At 49.6% G+C, this 22199-nt stretch overlaps 1 protein-coding gene across 1 annotated transcript; it reads left to right on the forward strand.

Annotated features, from left to right (window-relative positions):
- Window positions 1–253: 253 nt before the first annotated feature.
- On the forward strand, window positions 254–21020 carry CPA2 (carboxypeptidase A2). Its single transcript, XM_051848960.2, has 11 exons — window positions 254–505; window positions 3044–3125; window positions 3731–3865; window positions 4714–4809; window positions 6280–6381; window positions 8324–8422; window positions 9784–9894; window positions 11027–11117; window positions 12991–13190; window positions 14945–15029; window positions 20783–21020. The coding sequence occupies exons 1-11, from the start codon at window positions 441–443 to the stop codon at window positions 20968–20970; spliced, it is 1254 nt and encodes a 417-aa protein (XP_051704920.1). The 5' UTR covers window positions 254–440; the 3' UTR covers window positions 20971–21020.
- Window positions 21021–22199: the final 1179 nt, after the last annotated feature.

Raw genomic sequence — 22199 nt, forward strand, 5'->3', positions numbered from 1 at the left:
AACAAACGAGCGAACTAATGGAATGTGATAGACAGGGTGCCTGACTAATTGCCATAAGTGCTCTGCGCCCCCTCCACCATTTTTCCCCCCCATCAGAGGCCCAGAAAGGACTTTCACCTCCAGGTCTGTTACTCTGCCTTCTCTCACTGCGCAAAGCCGGTGTTCTGAATCATGAATATGATTTGCCCTTGGCGTACTCTGGCAGCGCTGTTTTCTTTCCGACCAACTTTGTTATCGCACTCAAGCAATGGCAAACGGACAGCTGGGTGATATCAAGCAGGTGGATTTCTGCAGCCTTGAGACTTTCCCATGCAGGTGGGAATTTGACCATTTGGGAGTTTGCTTGAGTTCTCAGCGGGCCAACAGATCAGCCTCAGCTGTGTACCCTATAAATAAAGTTCAGGAAGGACTGAATCCTGGACTCTGGGAAAGCCTTGACCATGAGGTTCATCCTGTTTTTTGGTGCACTGTTTGGGCACATCTACTGTCGAGAAACATTTGTGGGGTAAGTTAACTGTTTCTGGTGCTTGTTTGAATTTTACTTAACTGATGCACAGGACTCTCCCTGTTTGTAACCTAATAAGGGCTGAGTGTGTTCAGAATTTTCAGAGGTGTTCCCTTAGATTGAAGGGGAGGGTAGTGGGGAAGGTAGGAGCAAGTGATCAAAAAAGAGATGCATGACATTTAAAGGGGAAAAAAGGTGAAAACCATCAACGTCAAATACAGAGACAAATCCCCAGTGGAGGAACTTTGATTTGGAAATAAAAGACCAGGATTGCAATCCAGGACATACATGCACAAGCCAGGCGGGCTCTGGGATGTCCTGAGAACAAAGGAAAAGTGAGGGGTTTGGTTAGGTCAGAGAAATCTATAAGTTATTCTGAATGACAACTCATTGCCACTTTCAGGGCTGGCCCATGCTGGCCAGCTCCGATTGGCAAGCCGTTGCAATTATTACGTGAGGTTAGACGTAGGGCATAGCTGCAGTTTCTGTTGGCCGTTGCTAAGGGAAAGGAGCCCTGAAGAGAGGGCTGGCTGCTTTGCTGGTCTGTGAGGGGTCTCTGTGTTTGAGTCCTTTCTTCCCCATGGCCCCTCGACTCCAGGTCAGTGGGTGTGACGGGACTGACTCCATTTTGTATCCCGCATCTTCATGAGACAACACACACACAGCCCTATTTCTCTCCGGGCTTCTGCATTCTTCCCTCTGATCAGAATGCCATGATGAGAGACACCAGGGAAAGTCAAGCTGGCCCCTGGCCTCTGGGGGTCACCAGGCTACTGTCCCACTGCCTCTGCAGGCCCCTGGGCTGTGTCCTCCAGGTTGGCCCTGGGCCTTCCCTGTCTTCATAGCCAGCGGCTGCACGGTGGGACCTTGGCAGTGGGAAGGCCAGGGTTGTTAGCAGACCAGCTCTTCTCTTCCTGGCTTTGAGGGCACATCCTTGTGAAGTCCTGTGGTCCCGCAAGCTGTGAAGGACCTTAGGCAGCATTTCTTTCTTCATAATTGAAATACAAACTCCATTTTATTTATTTATTTGAGATAGATAGAGAATCTCCCATCTACTGGTTTCATTGTCCAAATGCTCGCAACAACAGGGGCTGGGCTGAAGCAAGGGAGCTGGGCACTCGGTCCAGGTCTCCCATGTGCGTGCCAAGAGCCCAGCGACTTGAGCCATCACTGCTGCCCCCAGAGTCCACATTAGCAGGAAGCTACTAGAATCAGGAGCCAGAGTCAGGAACTGAACCCAGGCACTCCGATAGAGGAAGCAGGTGTTTTAATGAGGGTCTTAACCGCTAGGCTAAACACCCAACCCTCAGCAGCATTTTTTTTTATAAAGCATATTTGTAAGGAACTAAAGAAACTGAAGAAAAAAAAAAACTGTCTTAAAAAACTGAGTAGTCAAATTTGGGAGCAGAGGGACATAAATATTGTAGACTTTCTAGGAACTTGGACTAGATTAGGGTGCTTCTGTAAGAGGTGCGCTAGGTCACAGCATGGACCCCAGGTTTTTTTTTTTTTTTTTTTTTTTTAATCATGAAACTCCTATCTCTTTTTATCTTTTTGCTGAGCAACTTAAAGGACTACTTACCGAGCTTCAGAGCACACACCTGGAACATTAGCCTAATGTACTGCTTTTCCCAGGGCTTTCCCTTTTTAAAAGAGGACTCCAGGGAGCCCATGCATTAACCAAAAGTAATAAGACTCCAGTGGAAGACTTTGCGGAGTATTTACAGCAGATGGATGCGTGCAGGCAGGAGAGCCTGGAAGAGCGCATGCTCTCTCCTGTGTCTTCTGCTGTGCACTGGAATCACACGGGGCTTGCTTTCAGAAGACCAGGACTCTGGTTCCTGTGTAAGGCTTATTACACTGATTCATTCCCCCACTGCACACATGGATGCGGCAGGGACTTGGGAAGCTAGCGGCTTAGAGAAAGGGATGGAGGAAACTGGTGCCAAGAAAAGTCTGTGGGATGCACCCGGTTGCCTCTCTAGGATATGTCTGCTTGTTTTGAGAGGTCTTTTCCTGCCCAGGTGTCCTTAATATCCTTTATTCCGTGTGTGTGTGTGTTTGGGCCATGTGAATGTGGGTTTGGATACAGAGCCCTCCTACATTGTCAGTCGACAAAAACAAAAGCAATAAAAATAAAAGATCTACCTAAGTATGAATTGATTTACGAGCACTAAATTGATGATTCCACTCTCCCTTGGTATTATTTCTGAAAAATGGAGATAAGTTTTAAAAGCCATTGCTTTATAAACAGCAGGCGTTGTTTGACAAATACTCTTTAGCTAAAGGAGAGGCAAGGAGCAGGTGTACCTCTTACTGGTTATTTTCCTAACCCTGTCTTGGAGGAAAGAGAGCCATGGCGTGACCTCCTCAGGTCTGGGGATCTGGGTGAGTATGCTCATGAGTTTTTGGACCATCAAAGAGCTGATGGACTATTGCATTCACCTCTTCCAAGCAGACACTGACCGGAGCAGGAAGCTACTGAACACAGTGTTCAAGCTCCGTTCTGAAGTCATATTTGTGTTCGCTGTGTTTTAGAGACCAGGTTCTTGAGATCATACCAAGCAATGAAGACCAAATGAAGAGTCTGGTGCAGCTGGAGGCTGAAGAGCATCTCCAGGTATCCGTCCTCGCGGGGCTCTCTGCCTCCCGCAGCGAAAACTGCGGGCAGACACGACGGTTGGGATCGCTTCTGCATTGCATGCTGACCTCTCTGACATGGCGTGGAATACGAACTTGTGAAATGGGATTCTGAAAACCTGGGCTCCAGTCCCCGCTGCCTGCCAGTTAGAAGTCCCCTACTGGCTTGAGTTTCATTTTGCCATTCAGAAACACGGGCATAAATATACCATTCACCTGTCGCTCAGATTTATTGTAAGAATGAAAAGAGTTCAAATGTGAAGGTTACCTCAAAACACTACTGGGCACTTCGAGCACATTATTTCCTTCCTAAAACATTTCATAGTGTTCACATCTTATGATGAAATGAGGCAGCTTTTTAAAAAAGTGCCCTCATTTTAAATCTTTTCCTTCAGTCCATTTTAATATCTAGCTGTAGGGGAAAACAACACAACACCTTTGCTAATGCTTGATTATTGAAAAACCCTTGCCCTGTTATAGCAAAAACAGATACAAAAGGATTTCTTGAAACCTTTCCATGCTGAGCCGTCCATGTCCCCAGAATAACCCACTCATTGCCTTGGCTTGGCCTTTTATCCTTTTCAGCTGGACTTTTGGAAACCAGCGACCATACCAGGGGCAAGAGCCCACGTCCGCGTCCCCTTCGGCAGCGTGCAGGCCGTCAAAGCTTTCCTGGAGTCCCAAGGAATTGCTTATTCCATCATGATTGAAGATGTTCAGGTAATTACAGCACAGATCAGCCTCCCCGAGCTAGCTGTTCTCCGTGAACTGGCGGTCCAGCCTGGGGGCCCTGCGGGTGTCACCAGGGCCTCCCAGCAGCCTGGGTTACAGCTGCAGGGGGGCAGAGGGAGATGCCACCTCCTTTGCGTTTGGCACAACTGGAATATGGTGACAAAGAATGTAAGGGAAAGGACAAAAATCAAGCTACAGTATGCAATAGGAGTGCATACCGAGGGTATTAGTCAAAATAGGAAAAAGCAAACTGCTATTCATTTCTTTCTTTGAGAGTCAGAACGAGAGAGTGCTTCTACCTGCTGGTTCACTCCCCAGATTCCTGCGACAGCTGGGGCTGGGGCAGGCCAGGCTGAAGCTGGGAGCCAGGAAATCAGTCCAGCTGTCCCACATCGGTAGCATAGACCCAACTACTTGAGCCACTACCTGCTGCCTCTCAGGGTCTGCGTTAGCATGAAGACGGAGTGAGGAGGTGGAGTATGAATTGAACCCAGGGACTCCTGTCTGGAACATGGGTGTCTTGTTGGCTGCTGTTTAGTTTTTAATCAGAAGTCAACTTGGGCCAAGAGTTCCCAGAAAGGCAGGATGAGCCATAGGAGTGTGCCATCTGCCACGGGACTGCGCGTCTGTGTCTGCAGCATCCGACTAGCTGGAAGTCCAGTTAGTACCATGTTCCCTTTCAGAGGGCTGCCAGAATAAGGACAAGATATGACCCTAAGGCCAGCAGGACAGGAAGGGGAAGGCTTGGTACGGGGACCTAGGAGTCACTTCTTTCAAAACTATAGACTGAAATGCATGGCTATACAATGACTATCCCTAGAATTGGTTTATCTTAGGTTCTGTTGGACAAAGAGGATGAAGAAATACTACAGAATCGGCGAAGAGAACGCAGCGGGAACTTCAACTTTGGGGCCTACCATACCTTGGAAGAGGTAGGTGTTTCAAAATGGGTATTTCAACATGAACACCAGAGAAATGGGCCACTCTCTCCTCTGCTGATAAGGACTATGTGGGAAGTGATTTGATGACTTAGAAAGTAGTCTCCAATTACTTCCCGAACCTCTCCAAGTTTCCCTAGGATTTCACAGCCAGTGTCACGGTCACTGACTTAAGGCAGGACCTAAAGTCTCCCTGCCCATCCGGCAGCCACCCAGGGTTGTGGATGGTCTTACGTGAGTTCATAGGCAGCTGCTGTTCACCAAGCCAATGGAGAGCTGTGCCTTAGCACTGCCACCGAGGATGGAATCCGGGGTCACCACGACACCTCTGACTTCCAGCCAAGGTTGGGGTCTCCCAGCCAGCCCAAGCCTCATGGTAGCAAAGTCTTACTTGAGTGCCATGAACCATGCCCCCTACCTCCATGTGGGTCACCTGGTGCTGCCTGGGTTCCTGGGTGGTGCTGCATTTAACTGTGACACAGAGCACTTCTTGGGGGCCACTGGGGTCCACCTGCACTTGGGAATCGGGTGGGTGAGGGAATGGTCATGGGGGGTTAAGAAGTGGGAGGGTGGGGGTGGGGTAGCAGCTGTAAAGAAGGCACAAGTTTCCAAACCAGTAATTTAAACATTTGCAAGTGTTCTGAAAAAAATTGTTTGTGGCACAGCACAGTGTGATCTAGACTCATTTGGGGGACAAAATCTGATCTGACTGACTTGCTAACTTGTTTCACCACCGGAAATACTCAGGTGCCCGAGTATGGAGCAAGGTCATGTGTGTGCGCCATACAGTATACTTCCAATTACTCATATAGAACTCCCTCTTCAAACACAAAAGTCTGAATCTGAAACACATACGGCCCCAGAGGTTTCAACCCGGGACTGCCTGAGGAAGGCAAGGAGCGGAAGGGTGCAGCCTGGGCTGCTGGTACAGCCGGACCTGCCATTTCCCAAACGCGTGCTGCAGGTGCCTGCACGGGCTGGCTCCCAGCGTGGGCGCAGGCGGGCAGCGTCTCCCCGGACAGGAGCGAGGTCACCCATGGCTTTGGGGTCTCCGGGCAGACTCGTGTCCCAGGCCCGAACTAGCCCGGCTGCGTTCTACAGCATCTGCCTTTGTGGGTGCCGCTGCCATTTGTGTCCCTCTGCGGGCAAAGGCGAGCAGCTTTAAGGCCGGGGCAGCGCTGCCCGGAGAGGGGCCGAGGAAAACCCCAGGCAAACCACATCTGGCCGTGTTAGCTTTGCACCCAACTGCCAAGAGCCGGCTCTGCTGCGGCAAGATGGCCTCTCCCTCCCAGCCCTGTAGGCGCCGCCTGGCTCGGCCTCCGGCAGCGGGGGGCCCCAAGTCTTAGCCCACCCGGCCCTTGCCATGGGGTCCCCGGGGTCAGGGATGGGGAGAGGGAGAAGTCATTAATGTTAGGATTAGCTCATTCATTTGCAAATACCTTTTTTTTTTTTTTAACATTGCAGATTTCCCAAGAAATGGACAACATCGTGGCCCAGCACCCTGGGCTAGTGAGCAAAGTGCGCGTTGGGGCTTCCTTTGAAAACCGGACCTTGACCGCACTCAAGGTAACGGCCGCGCGGAGCGGCTCTCGCTCTGGATGCTTCTAGAACCCAGCTCCTCCCAGCTCAGCCGGCTAGCTAGCTGGTCTTTTTTTTTTCCTTCCTTCCTTCCTAACCGGTCCTTGCTGGTTTTGAGCACCCCTCCCCCCACCCCAACCTGCAAACCCTCTTTCTCTTTTTCTCTTGCGCAGGCTGACGCAGGCGGCAGCAGGGAATTAATGCGCACGTACTGATGATGGTTGCGCTCCCAGGGACCAGGGCAAGGGGGCTCACCCACGGAGCCGGGGCGGGGGCGGGGGCGGGCCCCGGGGAGCCAGGAGGGGCGGGGTACATTGTGCAATAATTAAGGTGGGCGTCCTTTGCCTCTCTCTCTCTCTCTCTTTTTCTGTATCTTTGCCTTTCTTTTCTAACAGAAAAAACACACACACACACACACACACACACACAAAATGACAACACCGAGAAATTGCCCAAGCTGCATTAAAATAAAAGACTCAGCGTGCGGGATGAGCGCCAGCTACACCACGAGGGCAAATAGATGCCTTGCACCGCAGGCAGGCGGGTCTTAGGTGATCGCCTGGAAGGAGGTCAGGGTTTTACTCCAACTTGTAACCTCTAACCGCCGCTAAGTGCTGATCACTTCACATTTTTGCACTTTGCCCTGAAAAAGAGTGAAAATTATTTCCCCAGATTTCCTAGAAAGAGTTTGTTAAAAAAAAAAAAAAAAGGGAGCGAGAGGGAATGTCACAACTGGGCTAAATTTGGAAGCGTGTGGCTGGGAACCAACTGAGTAACTGGGGCAGATGGATTTCTCCCGTGTTTTTCCTCCAGCAGGCCTGGCAGGAGTGTTTTGCCTGCTTTATGGAGCCGGGGTACGGTTGTTCACGTTTACTCCTCTCTCTCTATCTCCTCTTCTCTGCTCCTTCCAGCCACGCGGGGCCAGGATTCTCTGCTGTGGATTTTCCTGGGCCTGCCCTCTTCCAGGTGTTCTGGTGGTTGGGGATGTCGCATGGTTTTGGAAGTTCTCTACTTTTTACGTTTGAGCTTTTTTTGGAGGAAGAGGCATAGAACACTTTGAACCAAAACTCTCCAAACCCGTGAAATGTAATTTTTTAGCAAGGATTTGCATTTCTCATTTACCTTATCTGCTATGTTTAGAATGCTGCGCCGCGATAGAAGTTGATGGTGCAAAAATAATCTTTTCCTCCCCATTTACTGATCCAATTGGCCCAGCCACTGTTCCAGATAAAACCAAGTCACTTAGATCATAAAATTTCAACTCTGGAAAGCACTCCAGAGCCTGATGTCCTGCTTTTGGTGAAGGACTCGAAAGGTTATCACAGGCGTTTTTCTAACAAAAATTCACAAGATCATTACACAAATTTGGAACAGAGAGAAAAAAAAAAAAAAACAAAAAATTGAGAAAAGGAAAAAAAAATCCCCATCATTTTAATTCTTTTACAGGATGATAGCTGGGACTATTTTGTTGTCTCTTTTTCTGCTTCTGTCTCTTTTCTTTTTCCTTTTCTCTTTCCGTCTCCCTCTCCCTCCGTTTGTATGGATGTATACATATGTGAGCATTTACGTGAAGTAATATTTTTAAAAATGAGGATATCCTGTTCTGTAACCTGGCTTGTTCCAATTTACTGCTTGTGAATGTATTTTCATATCATTACACTCTCTGCAAGAATTTTTCTTTTTTTAACAGACGTCAAAGGAGAAAAAGCCTGTGCCCTCTTGTTAGCCTGTATTTAAACTCATTTTAAAAGGGGGACAGAAAACACTCAACTTTGGGGAGAAGACACTGACAGTGTCAGCTGCCTGTGTCTCTTCCTTCTCCCTTCTCCATCGCATCGGGAACAGAAGGTGGGGGGAGGGCAGAGGAGGAGACAGAGGTGGAAAGGCTGGGGGGCACGAGGTCGGTCACATTCTTGCACCTGTCTTTCAGTTCAGCACTGGAGGTGACAAGCCAGCCATCTGGCTGGACGCGGGGATCCATGCGCGAGAGTGGGTTACCCAAGCTACCGCACTCTGGACAGCAAATAAGGTTATCTTGTCCCACATTTCTAACTTATTCTGTCTGTCTGGGGTCAGGCCCACTAAGTGTGCAGTAGTCCCTACGGTCCCAACAGCCGGCGCTCTCAGCCAAGCCTCCTCTTACCACACGGGCAGGAAATAAACCCATCCAACCCCTTTTGGTATTGCCCCATCTGGTGCCCTGGCGCACTGACCCTGGCCCGGCCACTGTGAGCTCTGTTGAAAGACACAGGGAGCTAGACAAGATCAAGATCGAAAAGGTGGCGGAGAAGGGCCCCGGAGGGTCAGAGATTTCAGCATTAGATTCCAGAGAGGTCGCTTTGCTGCCTGACTCAGAGGGCTGAGGCTTCATGTACCAGGAACCTATAAAATGGCAAAAGGGGCTCGGAGGGGAAATAGAAACAGGTGCGAAAGCAGCTTACTTGGACCTACAGGTCCAAAGTGAAATCAGTTAAGGGTGTTTGGGTTGCTCTGAAAATTTCCCAAATCTGATTTTGAAGTCAGGATGTAGCAATCGCTCCCTTCCACATGTTCCTTGGCATTGGAGTCAGGACATGGGACTGGGTGGGACCTAGTCTGGCATTTCTTAAGTAATTCCGAAATGACATGCTATAAATCAGAATGTTAATTCATGAGCGAAGGAAATCAATCCACATCAGATTATTCAAGCATGTACAACCACGTGCATACCGAGTGACACATTTTTCCCTTCAATTAAAATGCGGTTACCTTTAGGGTATTATGAAATGGATATTTAACAGTTGAATAATAATGCCTTAGGATGGCTGAGCACAGGAAATGAATAAATTTTAATCCAGCAGAAACTCCAACTCTACCGCAATTGATGGCTAGTGAAAAAAAAAATCTAATTCCCTGAATGGAATTTAAGCAGTTGTCTATATCTTTAGCAAAGTCTATACGTATTTCAGTAAATCTGATATTGGTCATGAGCTCTTTTGGAAAACCTCTATGTGGGGGAATTAAGGAATATTAAAGAATATTCCACAATATATATAAAAAATTTCTCTTCGGCTCATAGATCTATATGAGTGACCATTGCCCATCACTGCAAAATGCCTCAGTAGAGTTCGTAGGCAGACGGGAGAAGAACGGATGTGAGAGCTCTGAGTTTTACTTCATACAAGTGAATTATGCTGACCGAAGATAAAACAGGCCCAGGCCTGTTAAACTCGTTAATGTTACAGGAGACTGGATGGCTGTGTATCCAGAAAGTTCTCGTTGATCGGTAGTGGTTCCTAGCTCACATTTGGAAAAATCGCATTGCCTTAACATTTTGCCCTATGTCCCCCCCCCCCCCCCCCCCCGGCGAACGGGGAGGGGGAGGGTGATGTATGTGTTGTCACTGTTCAGATCGCCTCCGACTATGGAAGGGATCCATCCATCACTTCCATCCTGGACGCCGTCGATGTCTTCCTGCTGCCGGTTACAAACCCCGATGGATATGTGTTCTCGCAAACCCACGTAAGCCTGGACTTTTCCTCTTCTGGCCCCGGGACCTAAGATATGTAGGAACTTGAAAAACCAAATAAAAGTAGTCTTCCTGCCCTGGATTTACTCCAAACAGAATGCCTAATCTCACAGTGGTGGCCCCGAAATGAGGCCTGGAGGAGTGTTCTAATCACTTCTTAGTGCAGCCCGCGGTGTCGGTCCACGCTGCCTCAGTTGGAGCCCACTTCAGCTGTTCCTGGGCTGGCAGAGCCCAGCGTCGGCTGTGAGTCACCTGGGAGATTTGTTCCAGTTATCTTCATGTTCCTTGTGTTGGGATGGGTAGGAGAGCGGAGGTGGACGTTACCTGCCGACAGTTAGATGGCAGTAGGACCTAGGTAGGCAGGACAATGCAGCTAGCATTTAACTTCCTGTTTGTGGTAGAAGTCCTCTGTAATGTCACTAAAAAGGAGCTATGCAATGCCCCCCCCCACCTTCAAAATCTCATTACAAAGTGCCATTGTGGCAACCGTGACCCTGCGTATATTGAAAATGAATCAGAGCTTCCAGCTTTGTATCTGGAGAGAGCTGACGACGGCGGCGGTGCTTTCAAAGAAACTCAGTAATAACCAGTGCTGGGGAGGGGGAGCTGCCGCCCCCCCGCATCAGGATTCCACAGTCAGGAGTAGGAACCACCGCCCCCTGTATCCCTTTCCCAGAGGTTCATCAGAAGCGTGACCGTACCGACAACCCTTGCGGGTTCTGAAGTAGATTTACCAACTCAGCCCCGTAGTTCCCCCAGTAGTGCCCTCTTGCAGAAACCCCCCCCCCCCCCCCCCCGCCCCGGTCTTCCCTCTTGCGCTTTGTCCCCGTTGAGAGCACTTAACAGAATGGAGCTCTTTGGAACCTGGTGGGGCAGGCACATAGTTGAGGCGATGGGGGAAACCCCTACTTCTCGCCCAGGTGAGAGGCGCAGAGAAGCCCAGGCAGAACCCTGCAGGTGGGACGGGGGGAGCCCTCTGCGAACAAGGGGAGTGGGTGCAGTTCCGCAGGGGCCTTGGGACAAGGGAATGGACAGAATTCCAAAGGGCCCCTCCCATCAGGCCGAATGACCAGCATTCTCTCCCCACCCTCCACCCCCATATTCCTTTTGGGATGGATGTTAAAGAATCGCATGTGGCGCAAGACGCGGTCCAAGGTGTCTGGAAGCCTTTGTGTCGGAGTGGATCCTAACCGGAACTGGGACGCAGGATTCGGAGGTGAGCAGGGGCCCGGCCCCCAGGGACAGTCAGACCTTTGTCTGGCCAGATAGCCGGTCTGCAAGGCGCCGTAGTGCGTCAGCCCGCTGAGCCCATTCAGGATCCAAGGCATTTAAAAAGCTATTTGAAAAACACTTAACTAAATTCTCTTCACAGGAGTGCAGTGCTGTCACAGAGCTCTGAGCAGCGTTTAATAGGTTTGGTCTCACGTCTTGGTTTTCCCACAAGCTGCAGCCCGGGTTCCCCAGCAAGACTGCAATGGCGGGAGCCTCAGGAAGATCTTAACCAGCCACTAGAGGGGGTTAGGACCTATTCGGAGGAGAAGAATTACATCATCCGTGGATGCTTCGAGAAAGAAAACTGAAACGAAGTACAAATAGGATTAAGAACTGATTTTCAAAATAGTTCCAAAAGATAAACTATTAGCTTGCTTCCCTGGCTTTGTTGTCTGGGTGCTCCTAAGTGTAGGAGTTTGGTGGTAGGTGAGGTGGGAGGGCCCACTTGTTCTCAGGACCAGTTAAAACCCGATATGTTACAGTGGTTGCAGAGTGGAAATTCGTCTGGGTTTTCCTTACTGGGCCACTGTGCCAACGAGGTCAGGAGCTGTGTCTTTGTCACTGTCCTATTCCTGACGCCTGGTGCAGCATCCACAATGTAGAAGGCAGTCGCTAAGTATTTGTAAAGCAAATGAATTACTGAGAGTTAGGGAGACAGGACACACTGGGGAATTGTGACAGGATGTGGATGAGTGGCAGCTTCCTTCATTACTGTTACAATTTTTTTTTAAGGATAAGGGGAAAAAAAAAATCAAAGCTCCAGACTCAAAATACTGAACAAAGCCTACCAATTTAATGACGCTTTTTGTCCTGAAATGTTACCCTATTAAATAATTTTAACATAAGGCAACAGAGGTAGTATTTACACTTGCTGTCACTGAAATTTGGGGACTCCCGGCCCTCACCCTGCTCTCAGGGGTTCCGCAGCCCCAGAGCCCCACCAGGCCTATGGCGGCCCCACTGCAGAGTCTTGGAGCAACTACAGGGGCCCTTGTCACATGCATCCCTCATGCAGAGGATGGCGGAGGCTCCTTGCGTTTGTGGCTTTGTGACTTGGAAGTACAGATGCACACGATCTTCTACTCTTGGACTCTATGACTTGGAAGAGGTCCCAGAAAATGAACTTACTAAACTCCCACCCAGTGCAGGAATTCCATCTATAAAATTAAACCTAGCTGTTCTTCCAACAACTCTCAGAGAGAGGAGATGATCTAATTTGATAGCCCTCCTGTCATATGGAGGTACTATAATTGTTTATTAATTTTTCATTTTATTGGAAAGGCGGAGAGATAGATGGAGAGGTTTCCCATTTGCTGGTTCACTCCCCAAATTCCCCTAACAGCCAGGGTTGGGATAGATTGAAGCCTGGATCACTTCTCGGCCTTTTGGCTAAGATCAAGCATGTAGATTGAAGCCTGGAGCCCAGAACTCGGTGCAGGTCTTCCATGTAGGTGGCAGAGACCCAAATACGTGAGCCACCACCTGCTGCAGCCCGGGATATGCTTCAGGAGGAAGCTGGAACGAAGAGGAGTAGCTGGGACTTGAACTAGGCACTCTGATTTACGGTGCTGGCATCCCAAGCAGCAGCTTAGCCACAGTCCCACATACCCAGGACAATTTTTTTAAGGAAAAGAGATTTGTCTAGGTTCACTTCAGTTAAGCTTCCCGACTACGCCCTTAGGAAGACGCAGGATCCAGCACCATGACCGTCTCGCTCTGGTTTCCAGAGGGGGAGCTCAGTGGTGTGCATAACCTCCTCCCTGTAGTGTCTCCTTGAAAGCTCCTGGTCCTCACTGGGCTCTTCTGCATCCCATCAGGCCCTGGAGCCAGTGCCAGCCCTTGCTCTGATTCGTACCGCGGATCCAGGGCCAACTCCGAAGTCGAAGTGAAATCCATAGTGGACTTCATCCAGAGTCATGGGAAGGTCAAGGCCTTCATCACCCTTCACAGCTACTCCCAGCTGTTGATGTTCCCCTACGGGTACAAGTGTACCAAACCAGAGCACTTTGAGGAGCTGGTGAGTCCCCGAAATTTAACTTCAGCTCAGCCACGAACATCCGCTGGCTGTGTGGACGAGTAAGTTTCAGTCAGTAGGTGGGCCCTGGGGAGGGGGCAGGAGAGGTGGACCAGCACAAGTCACACAAACGAGTGACACGGTGGTGAAGCCCCAGTCCACGCCGCCGAGATCATGTGGCTCTCTGCTGAGTGGCGGCTTCCAGCAATTAGCCCAGGGGTACCTGGGGCCTTTGGCTGTGGGACCTCTCCCCACCACGCGCTGGTCTATGACTTGAGGGCGAAGCCCTCTCCTCGCTAACTGGGACCCTTCCATCCTCTTCCTGCTGGTGACAGCCTTGGGTCAGCTGATGACACAAGCGAGGAGCTGTCCACAGCTGAGGAGATGTGCAGCTATATCTAATTTGGCTTGAAGGCCTGGCTTCTGAATCCTGTCATTAGGGATAAGCCCTTAATTAGGACCTTTGGATCAGTTTACCTTCAAGTAGATGATCTTCAGCAGCCCCAGGCAGAAGTGGTGGTGCTGATTCCGATTAGATGTCTCTTTGGCCTCATCAGTTGAATTTCGGTCCCGTAGGACAGCTTTTGGAGTTCTGATGGTGAGTGTTACCGTGTCGGGGCCGGAAGCTACCTGAAGTGTTCTTCCAGCAGACCTAGCTGACCTCACATTATGCAAACCTGGTGCTCAGATCTGGCTGCATCCCGGCCTTCTGGGGAGCCCATTCCTTGCGGGCAAGTTTCTGTGTTAGGGCTTCTTCTAGCCAGCCAGTGAGGAGTCCTGCTTAAGGTTTTCCCAGCCAGCCCGGGTTTATCATCCGGTTTTACTGAGCAAGTTTATTTTCCTGTGAGAGGTGAAGCTAACAGTTACTTGAAGGCAGTAACCTGCCTTCTCCTAGGTCTTTCTCTGTTCCTCCCAAATCACCCCAGTTCCTTTAAGTATTCACAGCGTGGACCCCCGCTCGCTCACCATCCTGGCCCTTGCTTTCTGCACATGCTTTGCTTTGTGTTTTTCTAGGGTGGCTCGCACAGGGCCGAGCGTGACCACTGCTGCCCTTGTCCACGCCAGGCATTTGTGATAGCCCTTGAGGGTCACATTAGTTCTTTGGCAGTAGCAGAGCAGCGCCGTTGACTCACGTTGGGCTCACTGACAACTGAAACCCCCAGGCTCTCCCAGGCTTCTGCAGAGCCAGGTTTCCCCCATCTGGTGATTGTACATTTGTTTCCCTGGACCCAAGTTCATGACCTCCCATTTATCCCTAGCAAGGACGGTAAAGCCTCAGTCAGTCAACATTGGAACCCTCAAGTAACAGAAAATATTTTGCTGAGCTCCACTTCTTGGAAAAAGACAATCACAGGGAAATGGGCCAATGTAGGGATATAACAAAAAAAAAAAAAAAAAAAAAAAGTCAACTTCCTAGACACCTCCTGGAGTCAGCACACATTCTCTTAGATGGTCCCATTATAGCCAGCTTCTTTCCATCCGCACTCCTGAGCTGGGAGAGCCCATGGCAGAACAATGGACCCTAGAGTATTGCACACACCTGGGTGATCAAGTAGACAATGGGGACTCCATGCTGTGTTTGCAAATGTGCTCATTTCTCAGTGAAGTCCTTGAGACAAAATAGGGCATGCCCCTCCACCTGGAGTAACCAGAGTCTAGCTAGCCAGGACTTTTCAGTCCAGGTTCTGTTATTGGGCAGCCCATCTCCTGGGAGACAAGTGTTAACCCTTCACCTTGCTTTGGTTTCCCCACTCTAGAATGAAGTAGCCCAAAAGGCTGCCCAGTCGCTCGCGAGCCTGCACGGCACCAAGTATGAAATAGGACCCATCTGCTCGGCCATTTGTAAGTACCTGATGTGCAGGAAGTTTTTACAAAGGATCCACTAAGATGGTAAGATGGCAGGCACCCTGGGAGTCCAATGAAAGCTTTTTTTTTTTTTTTTTTAAGATTTATTTATTTGAAATGCAGAGTACAGAGAGAGAGGGAGAGACAGAGAGAAAGGTCTTCCATCTGCAGGTTCACTCCCCAAATGACCACAACAGCCACAGTTGGGCCGGTCTGAAGCCAGGGGCTGGGAGCTTCTTCTAGGTCTCCCACGTGGGTACGGGGGCCCAAGGACTTGGGCCATCTTCCTCAGCTTTCCCAGGTACATCAGCAGGGAGCTGGATCAGAAGTGGAGTAGCCAGGACTTGAACCCGTGCCCATATGGGATGCTGGCACTGCAGGTGGCTATGTCACAGAGCCAGCCTCCACATCAAAGCTTTCAAATGCCTTGGTCTGAAAGAGATAGGCCTTCATGCCTGGAATCCAAGCTTACTGAGTTTCCCTCAGTAACTCTAGACTCCTCCATGAGATACTTACTATGGATGTCTAGAACGAAGAACTTCTTCGGTAGATGAGTTTGAGAGCTTTCTTAGGCTTGTCCAGACCCTTACAACTAACTCTCACCATGTGAAATTTCTTTACTTAAAAAATGAGTTCTTTATCAAGACCTGCTTCTAAGCCATGCTCTCTTACTAATTTTTTTCTTTCCTGGCCAAGAAGATCTCGTGTCCTGAACAATCCAATGGACTGTGCTAGGGGACACAAAGGGTGTGCCTCTTCAGGAGGACCGGATGGCTCTGTGGGTGCACTGTGACAGCCATTTGTCCATGCCGTGTGTGGGGAAACAAGGAGAGGGCAAATCAGGGGTCCTGAGTGCGGGGAGGCTGCCGTCAGATGGCAAGATGTCCTCCTCCCCGGTGGGCGGGAATAAAAACAGGAAGTGTTGTAGTGTGGGAAATCCCAGTGCACACTTGTGCGGATTCTGAATCCCACAGAGGCACAGTCCCTTTCTGGTGGACAAAGCCGGAAACTGAGGCCCACACAGTCGAATGAACAGGAGTTCCCTAGTGCTGCCATGTTCAAGGATCCTTCAGAAACCAGTGTCTCTAACAGGCATTTGTTCTGCTCAACACACTATCATGCCAAATACTAAGAGAGATACAGAATGATCCCACAAAGAAGTCACTTTTTAGTTGAGGTGCACAGAGAGAAGACTTTTATATGAGCTGTGCAATGGTAGGCTATACGTTTTACAGAAGTATTAGAAAGTTAAGGGGATTTGATGTGGCTGGGTCAGGAAAGGGTTCAAATAGGAAGAAGGCTGAGGCTTAGGGTTGATCACCTTGTAGCTGGGGGAAAGGGGTGGGCATTCTGGCTACTCAACAGCACGGGCGAAGGCCCAGTGTAGGAAACTGCGCATGAGCTCTGGAACTGCCGGTCGGTTTGGAATTGCTGGAAGGAAAGAGGGAAGAGGGGAGAGTTGGGGGAGTTCAGGCTTTTGTGTGCCGTGGGAAAGAGTTTAGATTTGACCCAAAGGATTCTGGAAGCCACCGCCAGTTTCAGCAGGGCAGGGAGTGAGTTGAGGCACGGTGTGGAGATACACACGCTACCTGCATGGAGGATGGAGTGAAGCTGGCCAGGAAGTAGGGACGTCTCCTAGGAGAGTAGGAGAAACTGAGCGGAAGAAGATGGGCTGAGCTAGAGTGTGGCCAGTGAGGGTGCAAGGGGCTGAGGAGGTAATGCCAAACGGCCTTTGGCATTTACTGGATGTGGACATTTTCTCACTAGAGGCCGTGAAGATGAGCCACTAATGGAGAGAATCCAGGACAGTGGCAGAGGGGTGGAGTTGGAAAGATCACAAATCAATTGTAGACCTACTGAGGTTGAAATCCATATTAGGTGAAAGTGGACATGAGCTACATGGCCTGAGATTCTGCAGAGACAGATGTAGGAAGAATGGACCGAGAGAGTGTGGTTAGAATGGAAGAGCAAGGAGATACTGGGAGTGGGGCAGCAGTGGGGAGCAAGGTGTCAGACAGCAGAAGGGGTTAAGAGCAGACAGTGAAGCTGAGAACCTTGGATTTCAGTAAGCGGAGAAGTTGCAATTGTTAAAAAGGAGGCTGTGGTTAATAGTGATGAAGGCCATGAAAAGGACAACTAAGGCAAAGATCAAATGTGTTCCATTGGATTTTCACCACTAGTTTATTGGTGCCTGTAACAGAGCAGTTTCAGGAAAGTGGATTAGAAGTCAAATGGGAAAGAAAGAAACGGAAGGCTTTGCTGTTCTTTCTTTCTCTCCTTTCTTTCGAGATAAGAGATGTATTTGTTGACTGTGGGAAAAGAACCAACAGAGAAGGAGAGGTGGGAGAAGCAGGAGAGAGAAATGATCAATGAAGCTTGATTCCCCAGCAGGGGAAAGACGGGGTCACCCACAGGTGCGGAGAAGCGCGATCAGGCTTGATCAGAGCACGGTGTCTTTGGACACGCTGTGGGCCTGGACATAGCTAGAGCCACAGGAGGGGTGGTGGGAGTGGCGGGTGGAGGGCGCAGTGGTGACATGCATACCTCTTAGTCATGGTTTCCTTATCAGGGGTCTTAGAGAGAGAGGAGAAACATTTCACTCACGAGATCCAGAATGTCTCATAGAAATGCAAAAATTACTCATCTAATAACCTACATGTCACAAAGGTTTCTCTATTCCCAGGATATAATTGTTGTTTTTGTTTACATTCTATTTATGATGCATTTTAAAAACTGTGGGAAAAAGTATCCAGGGATCATCATGTTTTACTTTAATTTGCAATCACATTGGTGATTTTTGTCAAGGAACCCACCTTATCTAGAGGCATTTACAAATCAAGCAGACCTTGGAAGGCTGGGATTGAGTGTTTTCCTTGGTGAGGTCAGAGATATTGCAGCTATTTCCAATAAGCAAATATCACACAAGTATAGGGTTTGCTATCTGATCTTTTGGAAACTGCCCATCAATCGCCAAGCAGGTTCTGGCTACCTCTCTGTCCAGAACTGATCTTGTTATCCTGCCTCATTGCAGCCCGGACAAGCAGTGCCCTAAGTACCTTGTGCCTCTTGCCCCAGGCCGGTGTGCTGCTCTGCAGGTAGCACCTGTGCCTCTCCACCCGGGAGGTGGCTCATCTGTCGGGGGTGAGACATTTCCGGGAGAGCTTCCCACACAGAGAGCTTGGCCCAAGAGGAGTTGTTCCTGGAGTTCATTCTCAGGGAAGTGTAATGGAAAAAACCTAGACCTTGAGGCTAGAGGCTCGGCTTTGGAACTGAGTCACCTTGGGCAGCTCACTTCTCCTCCCTTGATTTCTTCATCTGTGAAATGGGTTGTCAAGAATTTTAAAAGATAGTATATGGACTAAAAGTGTTTGCTAATGCTCATGCACTTAGAAACATTGTTAGTTTCCTGGTGAACTGCTCTGCTCTCGATAGCGCTGATCTGTAATGTGATCCAACTTTTTGGATAGGATCCTAGTCATTTATTGATAATGATATTTATAATCATAACTGATGCTTATTGAATGCCTACTGAACATCATGTTATCCCAGCTCCTTTACTTAATCTCTCTGAATCCCAACTGACTCATTTTTTAAATATTTATTTATTTACTTGAAAGTCAGAGTTACACAGAGAAAGAGAGGCAGAGAGAGAGAGAGAGAGAGACAGACAGACAGACAGACATCTTCCATCCGCTGGTTCATTCCCCAGAAGGCTGCAATGGCTGGAGCTGTGCTGATCCGAAGCTAGGAGCCAGGAGCTTCTTCCGGGTCTCCCATGTGGGTGCAGGGGCCCAAGGACTTGGCCATCCTCTACTGCTTTCCCAGGCCACAGCAGAGAGCTGGATGGGAAGTGGAGCAGCCGGGACTCAAACTGGTGCCCATGGGGGATGCTGGCACTGCAGGCTACGGCTGTATCTGTTACGCCACAGCGCCAGCCCCCCAACTTCCTCATTTGTAAAATGGGAATACCACGAGGAGACTTCAAAAACTTTATGGGAAATGTAAATAAAAGATAAGCTTATTTTGGTGCAAAAAAAGTTTGAAACCCATGAATAGCTTTGTCATAGTACACATTTGCTTTGAATTTGTTGAAGACGCTCCCTTAGCCCCCATGCGTGTTAGCAGTTGATCATGCCTGTTTGCCGTATGATGCATCTGGAACTCAGAGCAATAAATGACTCGCTGTGGGTCACCCAGCTGACCCATGCAGGGCCAGGATTTAATCTGGAGCCTGTATTATGTCCTTTGGGGAGGGAACCTCATAGTGGGACTGGCTGTGGCAGAGGAATTGGCTCTAGCCAAAGTTAGTAATTCTGGTACCCAGGGAAGATTCAGTCCAGGGGTGCAGCCATTTAGTCTTTGTTATTCACCAGGTGCTACCATAGCCATCGTGAGTGAAGGCAAGGTCTTGGGGTTCCTCAGCATTACAGATTGAGAACCCCTAACCCCCAAATCCAAAATGCTCCAAACCCTGAAACCGTGGGTGCCAGTGTGACTCCATGAATGGAAAACTCCATGCCTGGTCACGTTGCATGCAGGTGCCTGGAAAGTATTATATAAAATTACCTTCAGCCTCGGGGTGAAAGTTATCTGAACCATAAATGAATCTTGTGCTCGGACTTGGGTCCCATCGCTGGACGTCTTGCTAAGTAAATGAAAGGACTCCAAAATCTGGAAAAATTCGTAATTCAAAACACTTCTGGTCCCAGGCATTTCTGTTTAGGGGTGCTCATCCCATAACTCACAATATGTTTTTTTTTTTTAGTCTATTTTTTAGACACTGAGAGAGAGAGACAGAGAGAAAGGTCTTGCTTCCGTTGGTTCACCCCTGAAATGGCTGCTCTGGCTGGCGCACTGCGCTGATCCAAAGGCAGGAGCCAGGTGCTTCTCCTGGTCTCCCACGGGGTGCAGGGCCCAAGCACTTGGGCCATCCTCCACTGCACTCCCGGGCCACAGCAGAGAGCTGGACTGGAAGAGGAGCAGCCGGTACAGAATCTGGCGTCCCAACCGGGACTAGAACCTGGGGTGCCGGCGCCGCAGGTGGAGGATTAGCCTAGTGAGCCGCGGCGCTGGCCCATAACTCACACTATTGACCTCAAGGCCTACTCTCCTCTGGCCTAGTCTCCTTGCCCGCCCAGCCCTGTTCCTAAGAGCCAGGTGGCTCCCTCCAACTTTGCCCTTGCCAGGTCCTCCATGTGACCTCCACCTGCCCTCCCTGGGAGGGGCCTCAGGGCAGACTTCTGAGTCACACCTGCCATCATCCTTCATCACTGTCATGTCAGCAGCCACACGTGTCTCAGGTGCGCATTACTGTGTAGGTCTAAGCCACCTGCAGAGGTGTCAGGCGCGCTACTTGTGTCAGAGCAGAGTCTGCTCCACCCTCCGGCTGAGGGTCCTCTGAGGGCAGGGACTTAACCTGTGCTCCATTTGCAAGCCCCCCTCTCCCACTACACATCCCCCTGAGCTGGAGGAGACGCGAGTCAGGAGCGCAGGCAGAGTTCCGGGCGGGCGGGTGGAGCAGAGACCACCAGAGGAAGAGGAAGTGTAGTGGCCACGTGCAGACACCTTTTGCTTTTCAAATTATCTTCAAGTTTCTCACGAGCATGACTTTCTCCTAAACTCTGTTGTCTGAGTCCACGCATGTAGGGGCCTGCCTTATGTTTGATGATAGAGAACTTGACATGGGGGCCACATGGCTGTGAGCGGCCGTGGGAAAACATAACCGGACTTTACTCCCGTGTGCCCTTCAGACCAAGCCAGCGGCGGAAGCATCGACTGGTCCTATGATTCTGGCATCAAATACTCCTTTGCCTTCGAGCTGAGAGACACAGGCCGCTACGGCTTCCTCCTGCCGGCCTCGCAGATCCTGCCCACGGCCGAAGAGACCTGGCTTGGCCTGGAGACCATCATGGGGCATGTCCGCGACCATCTTTATTAGGGCTCTGGGGACGCGCGAACACCATTAAAGTCTTGTTGGTTTGAAGCAGAGCTGGGTTGTGCTGGTTTCTGTTTTGAATCCTCATCTGGGGGCAAGCCCCTGCCCCGTCCCCCTTCATTTTCCAAAACCAAAAAGATTCATCCTAAGCAAAATGTTCCCAATTTCCTTTAACATTTTTTTATTGTGATAAATTATACATAATATAAACTTGATCATTTTGATCACTTCGCATGGGCTGGCATTGTGGCATACAGGGTGAAACCCCTTCCTGCAATGCCAGGATCCCTTATGGGCACAGAATCAGGTCTTGGCCGCTCCACTTCAATCCAGCTTCCTGCTAATGGCCTGGGAAAGCAGTGTAAGATGGTCCAAGTGCGTGGGCCTCCACACCCACGTGGGAGACCTGGAGGAAGCTCCTGGCTCCTGGCTTTGACTGGACCCAGGCCTGACTGTTGTGGCCATCTGGGGAGTGAACTAGTGGATGGAAGACTTCTCTCTAGAACTATTTCAAATAAAATAAATGTAATTTTTTAAAGAGCATTTGCAATGTCACACCACTGTTCATCTCTAGAACGTTATTGTCATCCCAAACTGAAACTCTTTCCCCATTAAACAGTAACTCCCCTTGCCCTCTCCCTCCTGCCTGCGGTTAGGACGGCTGCGCTTTCTGCCTGTCTCTGAATTTGCCTATTCTTGGTGCCTCTTAGAAGTGGGATCATACAGTTTGTCCTTTTGTGTCTGGTTTATGTCTCTAGGCATAATGATTTCACGGTTTCAGCCTGGTGGTATGCAACATAGGTCAGCTCCTTCATCCTAAAGTTGATGAGCAGCGTTTTAGAGCAAGCAATGCACTTTTGAGTTCACTTATTGGATAAACACTAATGAATCCAGCACAGGTACCAGGCATTACATTCTGTGCCGCCTCCTCTGGGTCCATCGTTGCCACTGGCTTTTCCATTTCTGGAATGCTGCATTGTGAAAACTGGTAGGAACCCAGACCTACAATCTTCCTGTCTTTATTTTTTAAAAAGATTTATTTTATTGATTTGAATGACAGAATTACAGAGAGAGAGGGAGAGACAGAGAGAGAGGTTTTCCATCTGCTTGTTCACTCCCCAAATAGCCGTAATGGCTGGGGCTGGGCCAGGTCGAAGCCAGGAGCTTGGAACTCCATCTGAGTCTATCACATGGGTGGCAGGGGCCCAAGTACTTGGACCATCTTCTTTGCC

The sequence above is a fragment of the Oryctolagus cuniculus genome, chromosome 3 (genome assembly GCF_964237555.1).
Source record: "Oryctolagus cuniculus chromosome 3, mOryCun1.1, whole genome shotgun sequence".
NCBI lineage: Eukaryota > Metazoa > Chordata > Mammalia > Lagomorpha > Leporidae > Oryctolagus > Oryctolagus cuniculus.